This window comes from Epinephelus fuscoguttatus, linkage group LG22 (assembly GCF_011397635.1).
Source record: "Epinephelus fuscoguttatus linkage group LG22, E.fuscoguttatus.final_Chr_v1".
Taxonomy (NCBI): Eukaryota; Metazoa; Chordata; class Actinopteri; order Perciformes; family Serranidae; genus Epinephelus; species Epinephelus fuscoguttatus.
In genome coordinates this window covers 262,400-283,970 of record NC_064773.1, presented here as the reverse complement: position 1 = coordinate 283,970, position 21,571 = coordinate 262,400, and the positions used below count along the sequence as shown (strand labels likewise).

At 44.1% G+C, this 21,571-nt stretch overlaps 1 protein-coding gene across 1 annotated transcript in view; it reads left to right on the top strand.

Annotated features, from left to right (window-relative positions):
• Positions 1-21,571, top strand: part of LOC125883078 (protein-methionine sulfoxide oxidase mical3b-like) — an 87,928-nt gene that overhangs the window by 26,394 nt on the left and 39,963 nt on the right. Inside the window, exons 25-34 of the mRNA XM_049567204.1 lie at positions 2,847-3,521; positions 3,605-3,675; positions 6,416-6,496; positions 7,039-7,089; positions 7,201-7,446; positions 7,961-8,054; positions 11,941-11,991; positions 12,397-12,496; positions 12,711-12,784; positions 13,791-15,769. Of these exons, the coding sequence (XP_049423161.1) occupies positions 2,847-3,521; positions 3,605-3,675; positions 6,416-6,496; positions 7,039-7,089; positions 7,201-7,446; positions 7,961-8,054; positions 11,941-11,991; positions 12,397-12,496; positions 12,711-12,784; positions 13,791-13,975 (1,628 nt within the window). The 3' untranslated portion in view covers positions 13,976-15,769. The remainder of the gene's footprint in view (positions 1-2,846; positions 3,522-3,604; positions 3,676-6,415; positions 6,497-7,038; positions 7,090-7,200; positions 7,447-7,960; positions 8,055-11,940; positions 11,992-12,396; positions 12,497-12,710; positions 12,785-13,790; positions 15,770-21,571) is intronic.

Sequence of the window (21,571 nt, the reverse complement as noted above, 5' to 3'; positions counted from 1 at the left end):
AGGGGAAGTGTATGAAAGAGAAGCCAAACCATGGGACGCCCTCGCCACTCTACCGGAAGAAGGAAGCAGATGTAACCATGGATACCGACAGATGCTTTGTGAAAGCAAAATAGAGCAACAGGCTATTAAAAATTTTTTTAAATATTAATTAAAATGAGTTAAATTAAAAAAAAACTTTAATAAGTCAGATAAGAGATACAGTGCAGTGTAATCAAAGTAATTAACTTGTTCATATTTTATAGACACAGTTCACACATTCACAGATGAACTTTATTAATTAATCTGGGCAGTCTTACCTCCATCCCTGCTTTGCAGCATTCCTTTTTTAGTAAAGAGACTCATTTTTAATCTGTAGATCGATTAACTGCTTTGTTTTTTCTTCTGTCCCTGTGAACACATAATTATTTATTTTTTAAAAATCACGAGAATGGGATGAGGAATTTTTTAGACAGTTTTAAATAGTTATTTTAAGCATATGGACGTGGAGGTTTTCATCTTTTGACACCAAACATTCTGTTTGTTTGAGACTGTAAAGTCAGTGTGAGGAAAACAAATGTGTGTGTTTGATCTAAAATATTTTACAAAGTAGAAAGATGGAACTCTTACATTTGTACGTTGTTTCCTCCATTGTGATGTTGCGCTTCCTGCTGGGCTCATCAGAAGCCTGCACTGATGCACACTCGCTATCTACGGGCTGAGCAGTCCACTCGCACTCAGCGATAATTGGTTTGGGACAGCTCTTAATATGGCGGAGCGCCGCGTGACCGCACAAATGGAGGGGGAGTGAATAGGGCGAGGGGATAGGGGCCGGTTTGGGATTGGGCCACTCTGTTACTGAGTCTCACAGTATCCAGGTGCATCATGGGAAATGTAGGATCCAGTAAAAGTCACTCTGTTCCTAGACTCACAAGTCAGTCTTTAGACGCTTTGCTTAACTAAAGACTGATGACTTTCTCCCTGATTTTGTGTTTAGATGGGCAGATACAATTTCAGAGTTTAAAAAACTCCCTGCGTTGCAGAACCAATAGTAAATCTGCAGGGCGGTCCTTCGGTGGCTCGCTGAACTCTTGTGCTTGCAAACATAGTCCCACTAGAAACACGTGCAGCGGTACAAAATGGCTCAGCCGTGCTCGCAGAAAACGCCGTCAAAGTTCAGTGGATGTTTGTCGCGTTTGCGGCGACACAATCTCGCCAACTAAAAGAAACAAACATAATCTTTTACAAGGCCATGACTCATCTGTCCGGCCGGACTATAGAGGCAATCGCCTTGTTGTTTACAAATACTTCCGGGTAGAAAACCAGCAGAGCTTTTAGCTCTATATATATATCTACATATATATATATATATATACACACACACACACACATATATATATATATATATACATATATGTATATATATATATATATATATTTGTGTGTGTGTGTGTGTGTGTGTATGTGTGTGTATACACACACACACACACATATATATATATATACATATATGTATATATATATATATATATATATATATATAGTACATATTTATATAATTAAGCAATATCACACGAGAGGAAGTGATGTTGTACTGTGATATCGTCACGGCTGTGATTCGGTCGTAGGCACGAGGCCGCAGTTCAACGGTTAAATAAGCAAGGCTGATTAAGAAATGTTGAAAAATGAGGACAAAACAGATAATTTAAGCATTTTATTTGTCTTCCGCCAACAAAAATAGTTCCCTCAGGACTCCGATGACACCGTTGCTATGTAACGCAGACATGGTGCGCCAGGCACTTACTCTTTATACACAATTATCAGCACGTTTCGATTAATTGTGTAGCCGGTGAAATAAGTCTGTGGTGACTGCATGGTGGACTGTGGCTTCACGGGCACAGCCGACTCTGCCTTCTGATCTGACAGTATGTCATTGAGCTCCGCTGATGAAACTCTGACAATCAGCTGTGAGGCGGAGTGATACATACACAGTGAAATAACCGTGATGTTGTACTCCAATATCATCACGGTTTTACTGTCTCTCAACCAATCAGATTGCAGGGCCGGAACTAACTGTTGTGTAATGTATATATATCACATTTTTCACATCACTGTATCACCGTTTAGACTAATCCGATGTTTGTAAAGTCTATAAACACAATGATTGAACAAATATTACTATTTCTTAGCCGTTAGCGGTGTCTGTAATAGGTAATAACTCAATAAACGGTCCGTGAAAAAGATATTTTTTCCAGCGGATATCTTAGTTACAACATGATTGAGCTAGCAAAGCAGTTTTGTGTTGCTATGTGTGGTATTTATTCAGTTTTGGCAAATCACGATGTCTAGAAAGCATCAGCTGTCAGGGACAGCTAACAGCAGCAGCAAAGCTAACATCAGGACGTCATCTGTTAAAAGCCTCCCGTTGTTGGATACGACATGAAACTACTCCAGTTAGCTCAATCATGTTGTAACTAAGACATCCGCTGGAAAAAAATATTTTCTTCACGGATGAGCACACGTTTGATAAAACGGAGTTAAATCTCTCGGCATCCATTTTCAAGCTCTCTGTGTGTTTGTTTCCTTGCGGACAAGAAAAGAGGGAGCGCACATTTCCGAGAAGGCGTGTCCTTTTCAAAAATGCAAGAGGCGTTGCTTTGTTGCCGGCCATTTTCGCCGGTGTGTTAAACACACTTTAGAAAGGAGTGTCCCCAGACTATCAGGAGGCGGAGATCTCTGATTGGCTGGTGGCGAGACTACTCTGTTCCCAATAAAACACTTCCTGAAGTTTGTTTGTAGTATTTCCATATACTGTATGCTGTGTTAACTCCTAACCTCCTCTGTAACTCCTCCCCCTCTCTCCACCTCAGAGGAGGAGTTTCCTCCAGTCGTCTCCTCACCTGCAGGAAGTGACATCACACAGTGTGACACACCTGTGGAGCCTGACTCCACCTCCGGCCCGCTGCCCTGTGTCACCTCCTCCACACCTCCGTATGAGACTCCACCAACTGCCAACACGCCGTCCACTGCCTCCTTCGTCACCACGCCTGACTCCACCCCTGACATAGACAGAGACACAGCTCCACCCACACAGCTCACACCTGTTGTCATGGAAACTGCTCAGAGACAGCCTGCTGGAGGGCGGGGCTCTTTTGATGACATCAACCCTGAAGTGCTACAGACTAGGCCCCGCCTTCTGCAGGCCAGAGGGGCGGGGCCAGGAGAGGATAAGGAGGTGTCAGAGGAAGAGGGGGCGGGGTCAGAGGAGGTGAGGAGGAGGAGGAGACTTAAAGGAGCCCAAACCCTCCCCATTTGCCTCCTCCTCCCTCCTCTGCAGGCTGGGGGCGGGGCTCTCCTCCACCAGCTGAAGGGGCTCAGAGAGGCTCCGCCCCTCGGACAGATGGAGGTGGAAGGGGGCGGAGCCAGAGCCCTGTGGAGGACGGTGTTTTCGGTAAACAGGAAGGAGAAGCAGAGGAAGAAGAGAGGCAGGACTTTACCTCCAGGTGCAGGGAAGGTGAAGACAACCAATCAGAGGAGAGCTACAGGTGATGACATCATACATAAACATAGACGAACAGTGAGGTCACAGTGATGAGATCATAACTCTACTTTCTGTTCCTGTGTGCAGATGTGACAGAAGAGTCTGATCTGGTCTCCTCAGCTCTGCTGCAGAGGTGTTCACTGACACCCCGGAACAACGTAAGATTCTGACACACACACCTGCACTCTACACTTGCACAGTCACACTCTACACCTGCACAGTCACACTCTACACCTGTACTGACACACTCTACACCTGTACTGTCACACTCTACACCTGTACTGTCCCACTCTACACCTGTACTGTCCCACTCTACACCTGCACAGTCACACTCTACACCTGTACTGACACACTCTACACCTGTACTGTCACACTCTACACCTGTACTGTCCCACTCTACACCTGTCCTGTCACACTCTACACCTGCACAGTCACACTCTACACCTGTACTGACACACTCTACACCTGTACTGTCACACTCTACACCTGTACTGACACACTCTACACCTGTACTGTCACACTCTACACCTGTACTGTCACACTACACTTGCACCGTCACACTCTACACCTGTACTGACACACTCTACACCTGTACCGACAAACTCCACACCTGTACTGTCACACTCTACACCTGTACTGACACACTCTACACCTGTACTGACACACTCTACACTTGCACTGTCACACTCTACACTTGCACCGTCACACTCCACACCTGTACTGTCACACTCTACACCTGTACTGACACACTCCACACCTGTACTGTCACACTCTACACCTGTACTATCAAACTCTTCACCTGTACTGACACACTCCACACCTGTACTGACACACTCTACACCTGTACTGACACACTCTACACCTGTACTGACACACTCTACACCTGTACTAACACACTACACTTGCACCGTCACACTCTACACCTGTACTGACACACTCTACACCTGTACCGACAAACTCCACACCTGTACTGTCACACTCTACACCTGTACTGACACACTCTACACTTGCACTGTCACACTCTACACTTGCACCGTCACACTCTACACCTGTACTGACACACTCCACACCTGTACTGACACACTCCATACCTGTACTGACACACTCCACACCTGTACTGACACACTCCATACCTGTACTGACACACTCTACACCTGTACTGACACACTCCATACCTGTACTGACACACTCCACACCTGCACTATCAAACTCTAGACCTGTACTGACACACTCCACACCTGTACTGACACACTCTACACCTGTACTGACACACTCTACACCTGTACTGACACACTCCACACCTGTACTGACACACTCCACACCTGTACTGACACACTCCACACCTGTACTGACACACTCTACACCTGTACTGACACACTCCACACCTGTACTGACACACTCCACACCTGCACTATCAAACTCTACACCTGTACTGACACACTCCACACCTGTACTGACACACTCTACACCTGTACTGACACACTCCACACCTGTACTGACACACTCTACACCTGTACTGTCACACTCTACACCTGTACTATCAAACTCTACACCTGTACTGACACACTCTACACCTGTACTGACACACGCTACACCTGTACTGACACACTCTACACCTGTACTATCACACTCTACATCTGTACTGACACACTCTACACCTGTACTGACACACTCTACACCTGTACTATCACACGCTACACCTGTACTGACACACTCTACACCTGTACTGACACACTCTACACCTGTACTATCACACTCTACATCTGTACTGACACACTCTACACCTGTACTGACACACTCTACACCTGTACTATCACACTCTACATCTGTACTGACACACTCTACACCTGTACCGACACATTCTACACCTGTACTGACACACTCTACACCTGTCCTGACACACTCTACACCTGTACTATCACACTCTACATCTGTACTGACACACTCTACACCTGTACTGACACACGCTACACCTGTACTGACACACTCTACACCTGTACTGACACACTCTACACCTGTACTGACACACTCTACACCTGTACTGACACACTCTACACCTGTACTGACACACTCTACACCTGTACTATCACACTCTACACCTGTACTGACACACTCTACACCTGTACCTCTACATCTGTACTGACACACTCTACACCTGTACTGACACACTCTACACCTGTACTATCACACTCTACATCTGTACTGACACACTCTACACCTGTACTGACACACTCCACACCTGTACTGACACACTCTACACCTGTCCTGTCACACTCTACACCTGTACTGTCACACTCTACACCTGTACTGACACACTCCACACCTGTACTGACACACTCTACACCTGTCCTGTCACACTCTACATCTGTACTGACACACTCTACACCTGTCCTGTCACACTCTACATCTGTACTGACACACTCTACATCTGTACTGACACACTCTACACCTGTCCTGTCACACTCTACATCTGTACTGACACACTCTACACCTGTGCCATCACACTCTACACCTGTCCTGTCACACTCTACACCTGTACTGACACACTCTACACTTGTTCTCAGAATCGGAGTTGTCAGTGATCACAATAAGAATTTATGCAGATGGATTTATCAAGCTGAGGAGGAACCTCTGATCAGGGTGTCGACAAACAGATGAATAATAGCAACCCAGGAATCAAATCCTGAGGGACTTCACATGTCACTAATTATGATCACAACTGAGCTCCACCTTCAAGATATGAGCTGAACTATCTTGGGAGCAGATGACCCTGCTCACTGCTGCACCTGTCTACATATGTTTTATAGTCGACAGACTCAGATGAGTTTAGGGATTGATCTAATACCTGGATCACCTCTAGACATCCTTACAGTAACTGTCCTGTTTTGTTGTTTGTAGCTGCGTCTGGAACTGTTTGACCTGACATCTGAAATTCAGAGAGTCACGATAAAGGAGGAAGAGGAGGAGGAGAACCAGGAGGTACCAGATATCCTGTAGAAGATCTCAGTGTTAGGACATAGCTGGTGGTTTAAGTTCTGTGACTGAGTGTGATGTTAGTTGAGCAGAGACTGTCTGAATGTGTTTAGACGGCTGAAATCTGCAATGAGGTGATGTTGATTAGATCAGAGATTAGAGATTAGATAGAACTTTATTTATCCCTTGGGAAGACTCCCTCAAGGAAATTAAGATTCCAGCAGCATTGGATAGCAGCACACAGGGTAAAAAGCACAAAGGGTATCAAAAAGTAAAAAGTAAAAACATACACATAAAAGATATACAGAGGATAAATAAATTGATAAAATGATAATTTAATTGTCACAACTCTGAGATGTTGAAGACTTACCCCTGTTCTGACTGATTATCTCCAATGAGTCATCTGAGACATGACATGGACTCGTAAAACCTCACTACAGACTGGACTTGGACGTGTTCAAGACATGTTAGAGTCTTTTGCTGAGACCTGATGTCCTGTAAACTCTCCTCTGTCTTTTCTTTGGTTGTTTTTGTGCTTCATGTCTCAGCCGGCATACGTTCCTCACGCTCTGGCATTTAAACGAGCTTACGCCATCAAGGTACAGACTCACATCGTCCTCTCTGTGTGGAGTTACTTCACGTACCGTCCTCTGAGGCTCTCTGATGGACTTCCTGTAAAGTTTCTAACATTGCTGTTGTGTTCTTTACAGAGACGCTCTCGAAAGGACAGAGTCCCGGTCCAGGACTCTGAGAGACGGTCTTCATGTTCCACCGAGGTGGTGGGGGTCTTGGTCCAGCCGAAGGAGCCATCTAGTCTCAGCGTGAAGGAGACCATGTTCCAGAGGGGACAGGAGGACGAAGAGGAAGACCTGGATACCAAAATCACCCGACGAGTTCAGAGAGCTGCTCGAAGGAATGCCAAACAGGAGCAGCTGAAGAGACTCCACAAAGCCCAGGTGAGTTCACCTGAGGACTAAAGATCAGGTCCACCTGAGGACAGGGACAGTCAGGTTTAAAGACCAGGTCTGCCTGAGGACTAAAGACCAGGTCTACCTGAGGACAGGGACATTCAGGTTTAAAGACCAGGTCCACCTGAGGACAGGGACAGTCAGGTTTAAAGACCAGGTCCACCTTAGCACTAAAGACCAGGTCCACCTGAGGATAGGGACAGTCAGGTTTAAAGACCAGGTCCACCTTAGGACTAAAGACCAGGTCCACCTGAGGACAGGGACAGTCAGGATTAAAGACTAGATCCACTTTAGGACAGGTATAGTCAGGATTACAGACCAGCTCCACCTGAGGACAGAAATCTGTCATCAACTCTGATGTGGGTCAAACCACCAAACCGAGGCCGGTCTGTTCAGGTGCTCTCAGGAACTCTGTAACAGTGAAAATGTGCATGTTAATGTGATTTTTAAAAGCTGCTCTGATCTTAAACGTGATCTGTAAGTTTTATATTTCTGAAATCAGATGATCCAGAGACAGCTGCAGCAGGTGGAGGAGAAACAGAGACAGCTGGAGGAGAGAGGAGTGATGGTGGAGAAGGCTCTGAGAGGAGAAGCAGGTACAAACACACACACGTGTATAAGTATAGATATACATATATATATACACATATTAATACACACATGATCATGATCACTCATTTCCGGGTGACGTGAGTGAACGCTGGTGCATTTGGCTGCCGCTGCTCACCGGCTCTTTTTTTTACTTTTTACTTATTTAACACCTTTTGATGCCTGCTAAACTGCCTCTATCAGTGGTATCAGTGTTTTATATCAGTTACCTGTCTCATATTATTACGATCATCTGTCAGCCACTGAGGAATCCCACTTGCTGCGAACGGGACCTTTCTGAGTTTGGCGTCCTGGCGTGCATGCTCCTCACCACCGCTTCCTGGTCTCTCCTGTTACGGCACTGCTACAATGTGGATACTCAAGCTGCTGTTATGGATTGTCTTGTCCTCCACCATCATGACTGCTCTGCCACGACTGACATACTCAGCTGATGAAATCCACTGGCTTCGGTCACGGTATGAGCTACCAGCCAGCCTACTCGTCCACCGGGACATTCTCCGATGTCCTAAGTACATCCACTGTGGATCCCGCAGGAACTTCTGCTTCGATGACAGCGGTTCCATCCGATCCTTCTGGTCAAGGGATCCACGCCGGCAGCACAAGGCTGGAAACGCCGGTAGATCTGCTAACCATAACGTGTTGGCTTCTCTTCCCAGGATGGCGGAGCTTTCTCCCTCCAACTGTTTTAAATTCTCTACCTTCAATGTCCGCTCACTAACTAACAAAGCACCGCTTATCTCCGAATCCATCACGGATTTAGAACTGGACTTTATATGTCTCACGGAAACATGGCAACAGCCGAATGACTTTTTCCACCTGAATCAAACACTACTGCCTGGGTTTGTTTACATCTGCAAATCACGTTCTTCCGGTAGAGGGGGCGGTCTCGCGCTGATCTATCGCGAGAACTTAAAAATCACACCTGTCTCAGTGACAGAGCCGTCTTCCTTTGAAGTCCTGGCTGCTCAGCTGAATGGCCCCACACCTACCCTCATTGTTACTATTTATCGACCTCCTAAACCCTCTGCCATTTTCATTAGTGAGCTCACATCCCTTTTAGCTGATCTTTGTGCTATGCCTCCTAATGTTATTTTAACTGATGATTTTAACATTCATCTTGATAAGCCCACTGAAACATCTGTCAAAGATTTTATTTCTACCCTTAATAGTTTTGACCTTGTTCAATTTGTTAATTTCCCAACTCACAACAAAGGGCATATTCTCGATTTAGTTTGCTGTTCAGGAGTCACACCAAGTAACCTTAGTGCTGTTGATCTTCCTTTTTCTGACCATAAGCTTGTCATTTTTGATATTCATCTTCAACTTTCAAAATCCATCCAGAACCGCTCCATATCTTTCAGAAACCTTAAGAATATTAATATCACTGAGCTTAACAGTCTAATTAGCACTTCCACTCATTTCAGCTCCCCTCACTCCCTCACTACTGCTGAACTGGTTGATCACTATAACGCCAACCTCCAATATGCTCTAGACACACTTGCCCCCCTGAAAACCTGCACAGTTACATTCACTCAGTCCTCCCCTTGGTACACCCCGGAGCTTCGCCAGCTTAAAACACGGGGTTGCCGGCTGGAGCGATTAGTGAGGAAAACCGGTCTGGTCGTGCATCAGCAAATGTATCTTGACCATCTCACTTCCTACAAATCTGCCATCAACACAGCCAAGTCCACCTACTATTCTCATATCATTAACTCTGCTGACAGCAACACCCGGATTTTATTTTCAACTGTCAACAAACTCCTCAAACCAGCTGAAACCCCCTTTCACCTCATCTCCACCTCACAGTGTCAAGAGTTTATGGACTTTTTCAACTCAAAAATTGTCAACATCCACCAACAACTGACTACTCCCGCACCAACGCAAGCCACCTACCCCCGGTGGAACACCCTGGATCCTCCACCCTCCAACACTCTGTCCACATTTCAACTCCCATCTGCTCAATGTATTAATAGGCTCATCAAGGCATCCAAGAACTCTACCTGCCCACTTGATCCTCTCCCCACTGCCTTAATTAAAGCCTGTCTGCCAACAGCCTCCCCATTATAACATCCATAGTTCACTCCTCCCTTTCCACTGCTACTGTTCCACCATCACTGAAGACTGCTTCCATCACTCCCGTTCTTAAAAAACCTGGTTCTGATCCCAATGACCATAATAACTGTCGGCCCATTTCCAACCTCCCATTCATCTGTAAGATCCTAGAAAAGACAGTAGCAACCCACCTCCAGAACTACCTGCACAATAATAGTCTTTTCAAATCATTCCAGTCCAGTTTCCACCCAAAACACAGCACACAAACAACCTTAATCAAGATCACCAATGACCTCCTCCTGGCAGCAGATTCTGGCCTTGTCACAATCCTCATCCTCCTTGACCTCAGTGCCGCCTTTGATACCATCTCCCACTCCATACTCCTGGAATGCCTGGCTGGCACTGGGGTCTCTGGTACTGCATTACAATGGTTCACTTCATATCTATCTGACAGGAAACAGTTTGTTCAAGGGAAAAATGTTCATTCACAACCATCATCCATTATACATGATGTCCCGCAGGGATCAGTGCTGGGACCGCTTCTATTCATCATATACATCCTCCCCCTTGGCGACATCCTCCGTCACTTTGGAATTCATTTTCACTGTTATGCCGATGACACACAACTTTACATCTCCACTAAACCAAGCACCCCACTGACTGTCTCCAGGCCATCAACATGTGGATGACAACAACTTTCTTGAGCTAAATGGAAATAAAAGCGAAGTTCTTCTCGTCAACACAAGGTCCACACTCTTCAACACTCATCCCTTCAATATTTCCATCGACGGTCACCCGGTCCATATCTCCTCCCAAGTCAAAAGCCTTGGTGTCATATTGGATAGTGTTCTTTCTTTTTCCCCCCACATCAGTAACATTACCCATACTGCCTTCATGCACTTACGTAACATCTCCAGACTCCGTCCATCTCTCACCCAACACAACACCCAGGTCCTGGTCCACGCACTTGTCACTTCACGTATCGATTACTGCAACTCAATCCTCACTGGTCTCTCCAACAAACTTCTCCATCGTCTCCAAGTCATCCAGAACTCTGCCGCCAGAATCATCACCCGTACCAAATCCACCGACCACATCACCCCCATCCTCATTCAGCTCCACTGGCTACCTGTCCATCAGCGAATCCAATATAAAGTCCTTCTCCTCACATTCAAAGCTCTCCATAACCTGGCCCCCCCAGTACCTGTCAGACCTTCTCCACCCTTACACCCCCACCCGTGCTCTACGCTCCTCCTCAGCTGCTCTTCTGTCTGTCCCTAATTTCAAACTGACCACTATGGGTGGCAGAGCCTTCAGCTGCTCTGCACCCAGACTCTGGAACTCTCTGCCCCCCCAGTCCGTCAGATTGACTCCATTGGACAATTTAAATCACAGCTTAAAACCCATCTGTTCAGACTTGCCTATCCGGTTTAATTTTCTGTCATGTATTTTATCTATTTTTAATGTTGTATTATTGGTATTTTTGTATGTTTTTATTGTAAGGTGTCCTTGTGTGCTCAGAAAGGCACCAACAAATAAAATTTATTATTATTATTATTATTATTATTATTATTACATACAGTCATTAAATATCCAGATTATAGACCTGGGGTTCCATAGGTCTCCATGTTGGGTCCTTTGCTGTTTATACTTTAGTTTCCTTCCTGCTGTTACCTGTCAGGTGTGTGATGATGTCACAGATAAACAGCTGTCAGATGTAAAGTTATAGAGTTATTAATGTAAAATAATCTGTACATGTGGGGATTTCTTGGTGTTGAAGATGAGTTCAGATATTTTTTAATCAAGTTGTGTCTCTGTTAGATTACTGGGGTGACTCCAACGACAACCAGGACATCGAGCTTCACCTGGAAGGTTAGTTCACCTTCTGACTTAATGTCATATGAGTCACTGGGCTGTAGGAAGCTGAAGACAACTCTGTTATACTGCAGCATGTCAGTGATGATGTAAAAAAACATTTGAGCTACGTCTACACTGATGTTTTCATTTTAAAACACAGAACTGTGTCTACATTTACATCTGGTGTCAACGCTACTCTGGTATTTTGGCACCACTAAAACAAAGAACTTTGAAAACGATGGCAGCCATGTTTGATCAGGTCTTGTCAGTCATTGTTTATCAAGTCAAGTCAGTGTCCAGAGATGGTTTTATTTTTAAAATGAATCAGAGAAAAATGAAGGACAAACTGGTTCTTCTGTTGTATGTTTGTCTGTTTGTATTTTGGATGAACTGGTCCTTTAAACCTTCATCTCTCTGCAGGACTGGGTAAACTGGACAATCCGGCTCTGATGCAGCAGTGGTTCCAGTTGGTCCAGCAGAAGAACTCTCTGATCCGATACGAATCTGAACTCATGATATTGTGAGTATCTGACCTTTAAACCAACAGCAGGTTCATCAGAATCTCCTGAATGTGGTTCGTTCTGCAGGTTCTGGTCAACCAGAACCTCCTGGATGTGGTTTGTTCAGCAGGTTCAGGTCCATCAGAACGTCCTGGATGTGGTTTTCAGGTTGATCAGGATTGATCGGGACTGTGTGGATCCTGGTTTCAGACACTGGTCTCTGCTGTGTTTCAGTGCTCGAGAGTTGGAGTTGGAGGACCGACAGAGTCGTCTGCAGCAGGAGCTCAGAGAGCGTATGGCCGTGGACGGTAACATCACACCGACTCATCACAGCATGACTTCCTGTTTATGATTTAAATAGGAAAAAAAATGTGTAATACAAATGTGAAAAAAGGTGATGCTGTTACCATGGAAACATCAGAGAATACCAACCTAACAGAGATCAATGATTTAACAGCTCAGTCTCTCTCCCCAGTCCAGAGTCCAAAGACTTTGGTTTCCAAACGCTGCCAGGCAGGTCATGAGAATAATGCCACCGGATCGCTAGTTGGCATTGTTTATGGTCAGAACTACGACGGTATCTGATCGTCTTCGAACCATCAACTTTCGTTATTGATTAATGAAAACATTCTTGGCAAATGCTTTCGCTTTCGTCCGTCTTGTAGTGGTCCAAGAATGTCACCTCTGGCACCACAGTTCTAACGTCTCCGCCTGTCCCTCTAAATCACGGCCCCAATTCAGTGAGAAAATCGGAGTCCTGTTCAATTATTCCTAGCTGTGGTATTCAGGTGATCGGCCTGCTTTGAACACTCTCCTCTGAATAGACCCTATGGGACAGCCAGCTAAGAGCATTGAGGGGGTGCAGAGAGGCAGGGGCTGGGACAGATGGTAGCTCGCCTCACGGCGGACTGTCAGCTCAATCCCAAGATCCAACTATGAGCTTTTTAACTGCAGCAACTTCAAGAAATGCTGAGGGTGCTGGAATTACGGCGGCTGCTGGCACCAGACCTGCCCCCCAATCGATGCTTGTTACTTACAGTGTACTCAGTCCAGTCACAGGGCCTCAAAAGAGTCCTGAATCATCACCACCTCTCTGAGTAAGGAGTGGGTAATTTGCGCATCTGCTGCCTTCCTTTGATGTGGTAGCTTGTTGACCTCCTCCTGTAACCTCCACCTTCGACTGTGAGGTTTTAGGTGTCCAGGTGTGGATGAAGACCACCTGTGATCTCTGTCTGACTCTGTGGTTTGAACATTTAATATATAGAAGTAACATTAGGTCTATTAAATTATTAACCCTGTGTGTGCTGTGTCCAGACCACCTGAAGGAGGAGTGGCAGCTGCTGGAGGAGCGCCTGATCCTGGAGGAGATGTTGGAGGTGGTGGAGCAGAGAGACTCTCTGGTGTCTCTGCTGGAGGAGCAGAGACTGCAAGAGCGACAGGAGGACCAGGACCTGGAGGAGGTCATGATGACCCGAGGACTGGGACTTAGCTGGACCTGAAGTGGTCTGCAGTGATGTCATCAGAACCACAAATCTGATGACATCACTGTAACCAGGAAAACTACGCCAACGGGTGTAGAAGAACTTTGGTCCCGATCTGAATTGGACTCTAAAGAACTGACCAAACCAGATGGAAATAAATTCAGTGAACGGATCTGAGACCTGAAGACAGTCTGAGACATGGACCAAGACAGAGGAGACAACCTGCAGACTCAGGTGGACTCATCTTCAGCCTGAAGTCTTCAGCCCAAACCTTTTTCCTCGTCTTCTTCTTCTTCTTCTTCTTCTTCTTACCGGAACGTGTCATGGTTACCATGTTCTCATGAATCAGTCAGAGTGTCTCACAGCGGGTACAGAACTTTCTCAGGACATGTTTTGTTGACTCAGCAGAACTGAACTAGAACAACACACAGGAAGTGACTTCATTCATGAGCCAACAGCAGACAGTTTGACTAGTTCATGTGATCATCTCATTAATGATCAGTTCATGAAGGATTCTGTTAACGAGCAGTTGTTGTGATGGAGTGAATAAGTGAATGACTCCTCTGTTAATCCAATGCACATAAAGTTGTGAATGTGACGTCAGCTGCTAAGCTAACCTGTAACATGCTAGCTAACTGGAAATATGCTAATGCTAACCCACCAAGCTAGCTAGCTCACTAACAGCCAGTTAGCGCTGCATCACAGTCTCGTCTCCACCACAGCCAAGTGTTGAAGTGTTGACTAAACACAAAAAGTTAAGTACTTTAACTACTTACATCAGTCATTACTTTTTTAACTAGTTAATTTGTGTGTTGTGTAACTAGTTAAATGAGTAAATTAATTAGTTACAGTTGAGGCCATAAATTTAAATTTACCTTGGCTGAAGAAATTCAAACTTCATATTTCACATCTTTATATTCTTCATGTCACCATGTTGTTTTTCTCTGGTGAAGTTTGTATCTACTTTATTTTCATCAGAGATTATTTCAAAATCAGAGACAAGATAAAAATGTATTTCAGCTTTTATTTACTGAGACAGATTTTCAGTGGGTGAAAAGTTTGAATACACTCTGTTAGTATATTGTCACTTTGCTTTTCAGCTCCTTCACAGCTCCTTTGGTGGTGTCTCAGGGTTCAGTTGAACCTTTTGGGTCGAGGTTCGTTCAGTCCTCGGGGAAATTTTTCTCTATCTTCCACAACGATTCAGCCTCTGTGTGGTTCAGACTCTTGGAAACTGCTCCTAAAGATGAACCAGACTTGTGAAGGGCCACAGTTCTTTTTGCTTGGAGTTTGCATGTTCTTCCTGTGTCAGTGTGGGTTTCCTCCAGGTGCTCTGACATGTTCTCCCTGTGTCAGCGTGGGTTTCCTCCAGGTGCTCTGACATGTTCTCCCTGTGTCAGCGTGGGTTTCCTCCAGGTGCTCTGACATGTTCTCCCTGTGTCAGTGTGGGTTTCCTCCAGGTGCTCCGACATGTTCTCCCCGTGTCAGTGTGGGTTTCCTCCAGGTGCTCTGACATGTTCTCCCCGTGTCAGCGTGGGTTTCCTCCAGGTGCTCCCACATGTTCTCCCTGTGTCAGCGTGGGTTTCCTCCAGGTGCTCTGACATGTTCTCCCTGTGTCAGTGTGGGTTTCCTCCAGGTGCTCCCACATGTTCTCCCTGTGTCAGTGTGGGTTTCCTCCAGGTGCTCTGACATGTTCTCCCTGTGTCAGCGTGGGTTTCCTCCAGGTGCTCCGACATGTTCTCCCTGTGTCAGCGTGGGTTTCCTCCAGGTGCTCTGACATGTTCTCCCCGTGTCAGCGTGGGTTTCCTCCAGGTGCTCCGACATGTTCTCCCTGTGTCAGCGTGGGTTTCCTCCAGGTGCTCCGACATGTTCTCCCTGTGTCAGTGTGGGTTTCCTCCAGGTGCTCCCACATGTTCTCCCTGTGTCAGCGTGGGTTTCCTCCAGGTGCTCCAGCTTCCTCCCACAGTCCAAAGACATGCACGTTAACTGGTGACTCTAAATTGTCCGTAGGTGTGAATGTGAGTGTGAATGGTTGTCTGTCTCTATGTGTCAGCCCTGTGATAGTCTGGTGACCTGTCCAGGGTGAACCCTGCCTCTTGCCCAACATCAGCTGGAATAGCCTCCACCCCCCGTGACCCCCAACAGGAAAAGCAATTACAGAAATGAAGGAATAATTGAAAATCAACTCCCAATTAGCTTCCACGAGCAGTCTCATTATTTTCTGGAATCTTTCATACGGTTTTAAAGACGTCACCTCGGTGTTTAAATGTTCAACCCACTGAAAATCTGTTGCAGTGAATTAAAGCTGGAGTTCATGTCTTTGTTTGTGATGATTTAAAATAATAAATCCCTGATGACTCGACACAGGTGATACATGGTGACATCAAACATGTTGAGCTGTGAAAATTTAAGCTTGAACATCTTTAGCCTAGGTATATTTAAATATACGGGCTCAACTATAGTTTAACAGGTGAGTTTCACCAGGTTAATTATCACATTTAACTAGCTGATGTTGATATTTAATGTTAATATGGGCAATAGGAATCACAAAGCATTCTGGGATGATGCTGCCATCTGGGAGGGATAAACATCAGTAACTGTGGCAGCTGCCTGTCGATCGTACGTCATCAGAAATGTAAACGTGTGAAAGAGAAACTTTCGACAAACACAGAGGAGTCAAACAATACAAAACTGAATTTAGTCAGTGACATCGATCCCTAAAAATCAGCAGATGTAAAATGGTGACCGTAATGGTGACCGTACAGTAACTGCCCTTGATGTTTACCTGGTCTTAAGCGTTAGCATCTGTTAGCAGCACAACCACTTTGAATCTCAGGAGGCTCATGTGGGACAGGTGGGACACAACCATCCACACAAAGACAAGCTAGCTCATGTTATGCTAACTGGATGCTAACTAAATGTTGGCTAATTATACGTAATCTACTCGTATCTAACAAAATGAAACACTTTGTGTCTGACTTCTTCTGGTGTTTTAATCTGATTCACTGAGTTTTCATCGGGTCTTTTTGTCACTGACATCAAACATCCAGCAGATGCCGCTCTTACCTTCATCCCTCCAAGATGGCCGCCTCACTGTTGATGACGACACATTCTCGTTCCCTCCCTGAGTATTAAATGTGTTGAACGGAGCGTCAGGGTTCAGCAGCTGAATCAGAGTCAGTCAGATTATTGATTATTGATTACTGTGCCATCAGACGTCACCTGTTTGCCTTACGTCATCACCTCCTGCCACCTGATCAACTGATTGATTAATCAACTATTAATCAATCTGTGTAAATTCATGTGACTGATGATGTAACGACTGAACTACAAGCAGCCTTCTGACTTTATATCTTCTTATATAATAAATGATTCATAGCTGATTCCTGTTGGTGTTTGGTTTCATACAAACAGCTGAACTGTGTCTGTGATGGATCGGTCTATGTCCTGGAACAAACCTGCAGAGCCCACATGTTGTTCACACTTTGATATGAGCTGCTCATGTTTGTCTGCAATCATGAAAATAATCTTTATTTAAATATTTACAACAAGTTAAAGTGTTGATATGTGTTTATATTTTTCAGTGACACCCCAACGAGCCTCTTTTATGAAAATCAGACACAGAAAAGTCAAAAAGTCAACTTTACTGTAGTTCAGCTGTATGTTCAGGACATAGACAAGACTGGAACACTGAAATACTGTTTTTCCCAAACCCTCCTTTGTAAACATGTAAACAAACAAACAGAAAAAGTATAAAAGGTAAGTACTGAATATAAATAATAAAAGTACAGCCGAGCAGAGACGTCAGTATGAGAATGATCAGGACTCATCAAATAAAATAAACTGTTTATATTTAATTTATTATTTTTCCTCTTTACAACAGTGACTCACTCAGAGACGCCACCTGGTGGCTGAAACGTTGCAGTACAGTTACAAAGTGTCATACTCCATAAAGTTCTTCATGATGAACTCTGCGGTGAATAAAAACACATCTGGAACATCTGGTGATCCTGTCTGTGAAGATACGAGGATAAAAATATTTTATGAACCTTCAGCTGAATTAAATTAAATTAAACAACATTAAAATCAAAAGTAACAGAAGGAAACACTCTAAGATTGTTTAAAGTACTATCACAGCTTCTCGTATTTCTGTCCAGGTATTAGTCTAGATCTCTGAAGATACGTCCTCTTTGATAAAGCTTATAGTTAGGGCTGGCTCAGGCTTGCCCTGTACCAGCCCCTAGTTAGGCTGACTTAGGCCTAGTCTGCCGGAGGACCCCCCTATAATACACCGGGCACCTTCTCTCCTTCTCTCTCTCTCTCTCTCTCTCTCTCTCTCTCGTATTCTATTACTGCATCTTGCTAACTCGGCCATTCTGCATGTCACTAACTCGGCTTCTTCTCCGGAGCCTTTGTGCTCCACTGTCTCTCAGATTAACTCATATCACAGCGGTGCCTGGACAGCGTGACGTGTGTGGTTGTGCTGCTGCCGTGGTCCTGCCAGATGCCTCCTGCTGCTGCTGCTGCCATCATTAGTCATTAGTCATACTTCTACTGTTATTATACACATATGACTATTGTCACACATGTATACTGCCAGATATTAATACATACTTTCAACATATTGTACCACAGTAGCCAGAACTATAACTATAATATTATTACTTTCAATAATGTTGTTGTAAGCTACTGTCATTACCTGCATCTCTCTCTCTCTCTCTCTCTCTCTGTCTCATTGTGTCATGTGGATTACTGTTAATTTATTATGCTGATCTGTTCTGTACGACATCTATTGCACGTCTGTCCGTCCTGGAAGAGGGATCCCTCCTCAGTTGCTCTTCCTGAGGTTTCTACCATTTTTTCCCCGTTAAAGGGTTTTTTGGGGAGTTTTTCCTGATCAGCTGTGAGGGTCATAAGGACAGAGGGATGTCGTATGCTGTAAAGCCCTGTGAGGCAAATTGTGATTTGTGATATTGGGCTTTATAAATAAAAAAGAATCGAATTGAATGTGGCCATGGGGTCTGCAGGTCACGACCTCTGATCTGTCTCGTAAATAAGATCAGTCTCAGCTTAGTGAAGCTGACGCCAACACGTCAGCTCAGAGATAGGTTAAAGTTCCTCTTTTATAAAAAGTACTAACAGTTTTCTGTTGATTTCTTTATTTCCTGGTTCCTGTTTCCTGCAGAGACATTGAGCCGCCACAGACTGACTCAGTCACAGGTGTGTGTCAACAGGTACAGGTGTTAAATACTGTCCGTGCTGCGTTCAGTGACTCAGACTGAACCTTTGTCAGCTTATTTTGTTCTTCTGAAAATATTAATTTAACTTCAGTCACTGATGAACACATGAACACATGAATCGGACTGTGATTTCTGGACTTCTAACACTTCTCCTTTTACACCTTCGTCTCCTTCTTCTTCTTCTTTTGTTTTCTAACAGGAACTGTAACATCTGTGTGATGTAATACTTCCTGACGCTCGGTGTGAACACATGATGGTGAAACAGGTGATGGTGGCATGAACACAGTCAGCACGATTTTTCACTGAATCCATCTTCTGTTATTGGATATAAATCTCAAACAGCTTCACTGACATCATGTAAAATTCCGATGGAACAAAAATCAGACAAGTTTACACCTTTCAGATTATTGTTGTTGTTGTTGTTGTTGTCTTTTGAAGGTCACCAGGGGCCTGTATCACAAAGCGAGATCAACCTTTCCTGGGTTACCCAGACCTATCCTGGGTTGACTAACCCTAACAATGGCAATCAGGATAATCGGTATCACGACGCTGGATATCAACTCGGTAACTCAACCCAGGGTTGCTTTATCAAGAGCCGTGAACGTACACGCTACAGTACCTGTACCTGTACATCTCACAGCTTCGTGAGACCGAAACCCAGGGTTAACCCTGAAGTTACCTTGCTAAGACATTAATCCTGCTTTGTGATACAGGCCCCAGCTGTTCAGAGTTGTGATTCAAGAACCACAAAACACCGCAAGTTTTCTCCTTAAGTATGACTCTTAATTTCTCTTAATTTCGCCTTAGCTGAGGGACTGATTTAAGGATGTTGGACAGATTCCCTTAAAAGGTTTCCTTAGTTAAGGGTAACCATTAAGGCCTTTACAGCACTGAGATGTTACAGCGTTAAAGTGAGTTCATGAGCTGGATTTATTTGGTTGCTGGAGGAAACTAAGAGTGTAAATCACAAGTTTCATCACGATACGATGTCGCAGTGATTCTTTGGATGACAGGATATTTAACAATATTACAAAGTAACGGTAATGTTAACATTACGTCGTGCTTTATTTTGTTAACAGCACATTGTTTAAACGCACCGTGTGTTCTGTCTGTTGAAATCCAGAATATCTCCACGCTGCTGATTTATCCAGAGTAAATAACGTTCTCTCGTCGTCTTCCTCTCGGCTGCTGCTGTTTCACACTAACGCAGAATTTCAAAATAAAAGTGTATCCTAAAGATGATGATATAAATCGATGTTTTCACTTTGCATCGATGACAATCGATCACTGATCATTGAATCAGTATATTGATCCAGATTGATGGATTGTTACAGCCCGTAGAGGAAACTGCAACTAAAAGTAATTCAGTCAAATCTAAAGATTAAAATCAGAAGTGTATCACAGAAACACTTCTCCTCTCAGGGTGTGTTAAGGGTTTTTATTTATCACCATAAACTCAGTCAGAGGGACCTTAATGGTTTTTTTTAACCTTACTTTGGTTGCTGAGGTCTTTCGTGCAACAGTTGAGGGATTCCTTAAATATAAGACAGAGACAAGGAGAAACCCTTACATACTTAAGTGATTATTTTAAGAAAACCTTAAGGCAAAGACTTTAAGGTTGTTTTTTGCAAACAATTTTATTTTAAGGAAACTTTAACTCAGAAAATCTTAACTTAAGGTGTTTTGTGCAGCCAGTCCCTGAAACGTGACAGCTTTCTGTTCCCTCTGATGTATTAATGATGTGTTTGTGTCAACAGCTCATCTGCACACCTTGGAGGTCAAAGGTCAGAGGTGAGCATGTTTTATTTCTCATGATGTCATATTTTTATATAAACATCTTTTATTTTGAAAGGATATCGTTGATGCACTGACTGTGACATTCTGAGCCGACAGTCGATACTCTTCGACAGTTGATACTGTTTTTCTGTTGTTGTTTATTTAGTTTTTGTTATTTATTCCCCAATTTGTTCCGATGAAACAACAAACTCTACACTGTAAAAAATGTCTGACCTGAACGACCTCTGACTGAGCTCAGATTCAATCAGACACATTTATTTAACAATATAAATTTAAAACTGTCTTTACCAGGAAATAAAAAATTATATTTCACTGTGAAAACATCACAAAACCTTTCATCTTCAAACAGCTGAATTCAGTCAAATTTATCACCAGAAACTATTTTTAGTTTAACTTACCTTAACTTTAACTAGCTGCTAACAACAAACAATTTTAACTAGCTGCTAACAGCTAACTTTAACTAGTTGCTAGCAGCTAATGGTTAACTTTAACTAGCTGCTAACAACTAACAGCTAACTTTAACTACAACTAACTAGTTGAAGTTGTGAACACCTGAACACGAACATGTGCTGTAATG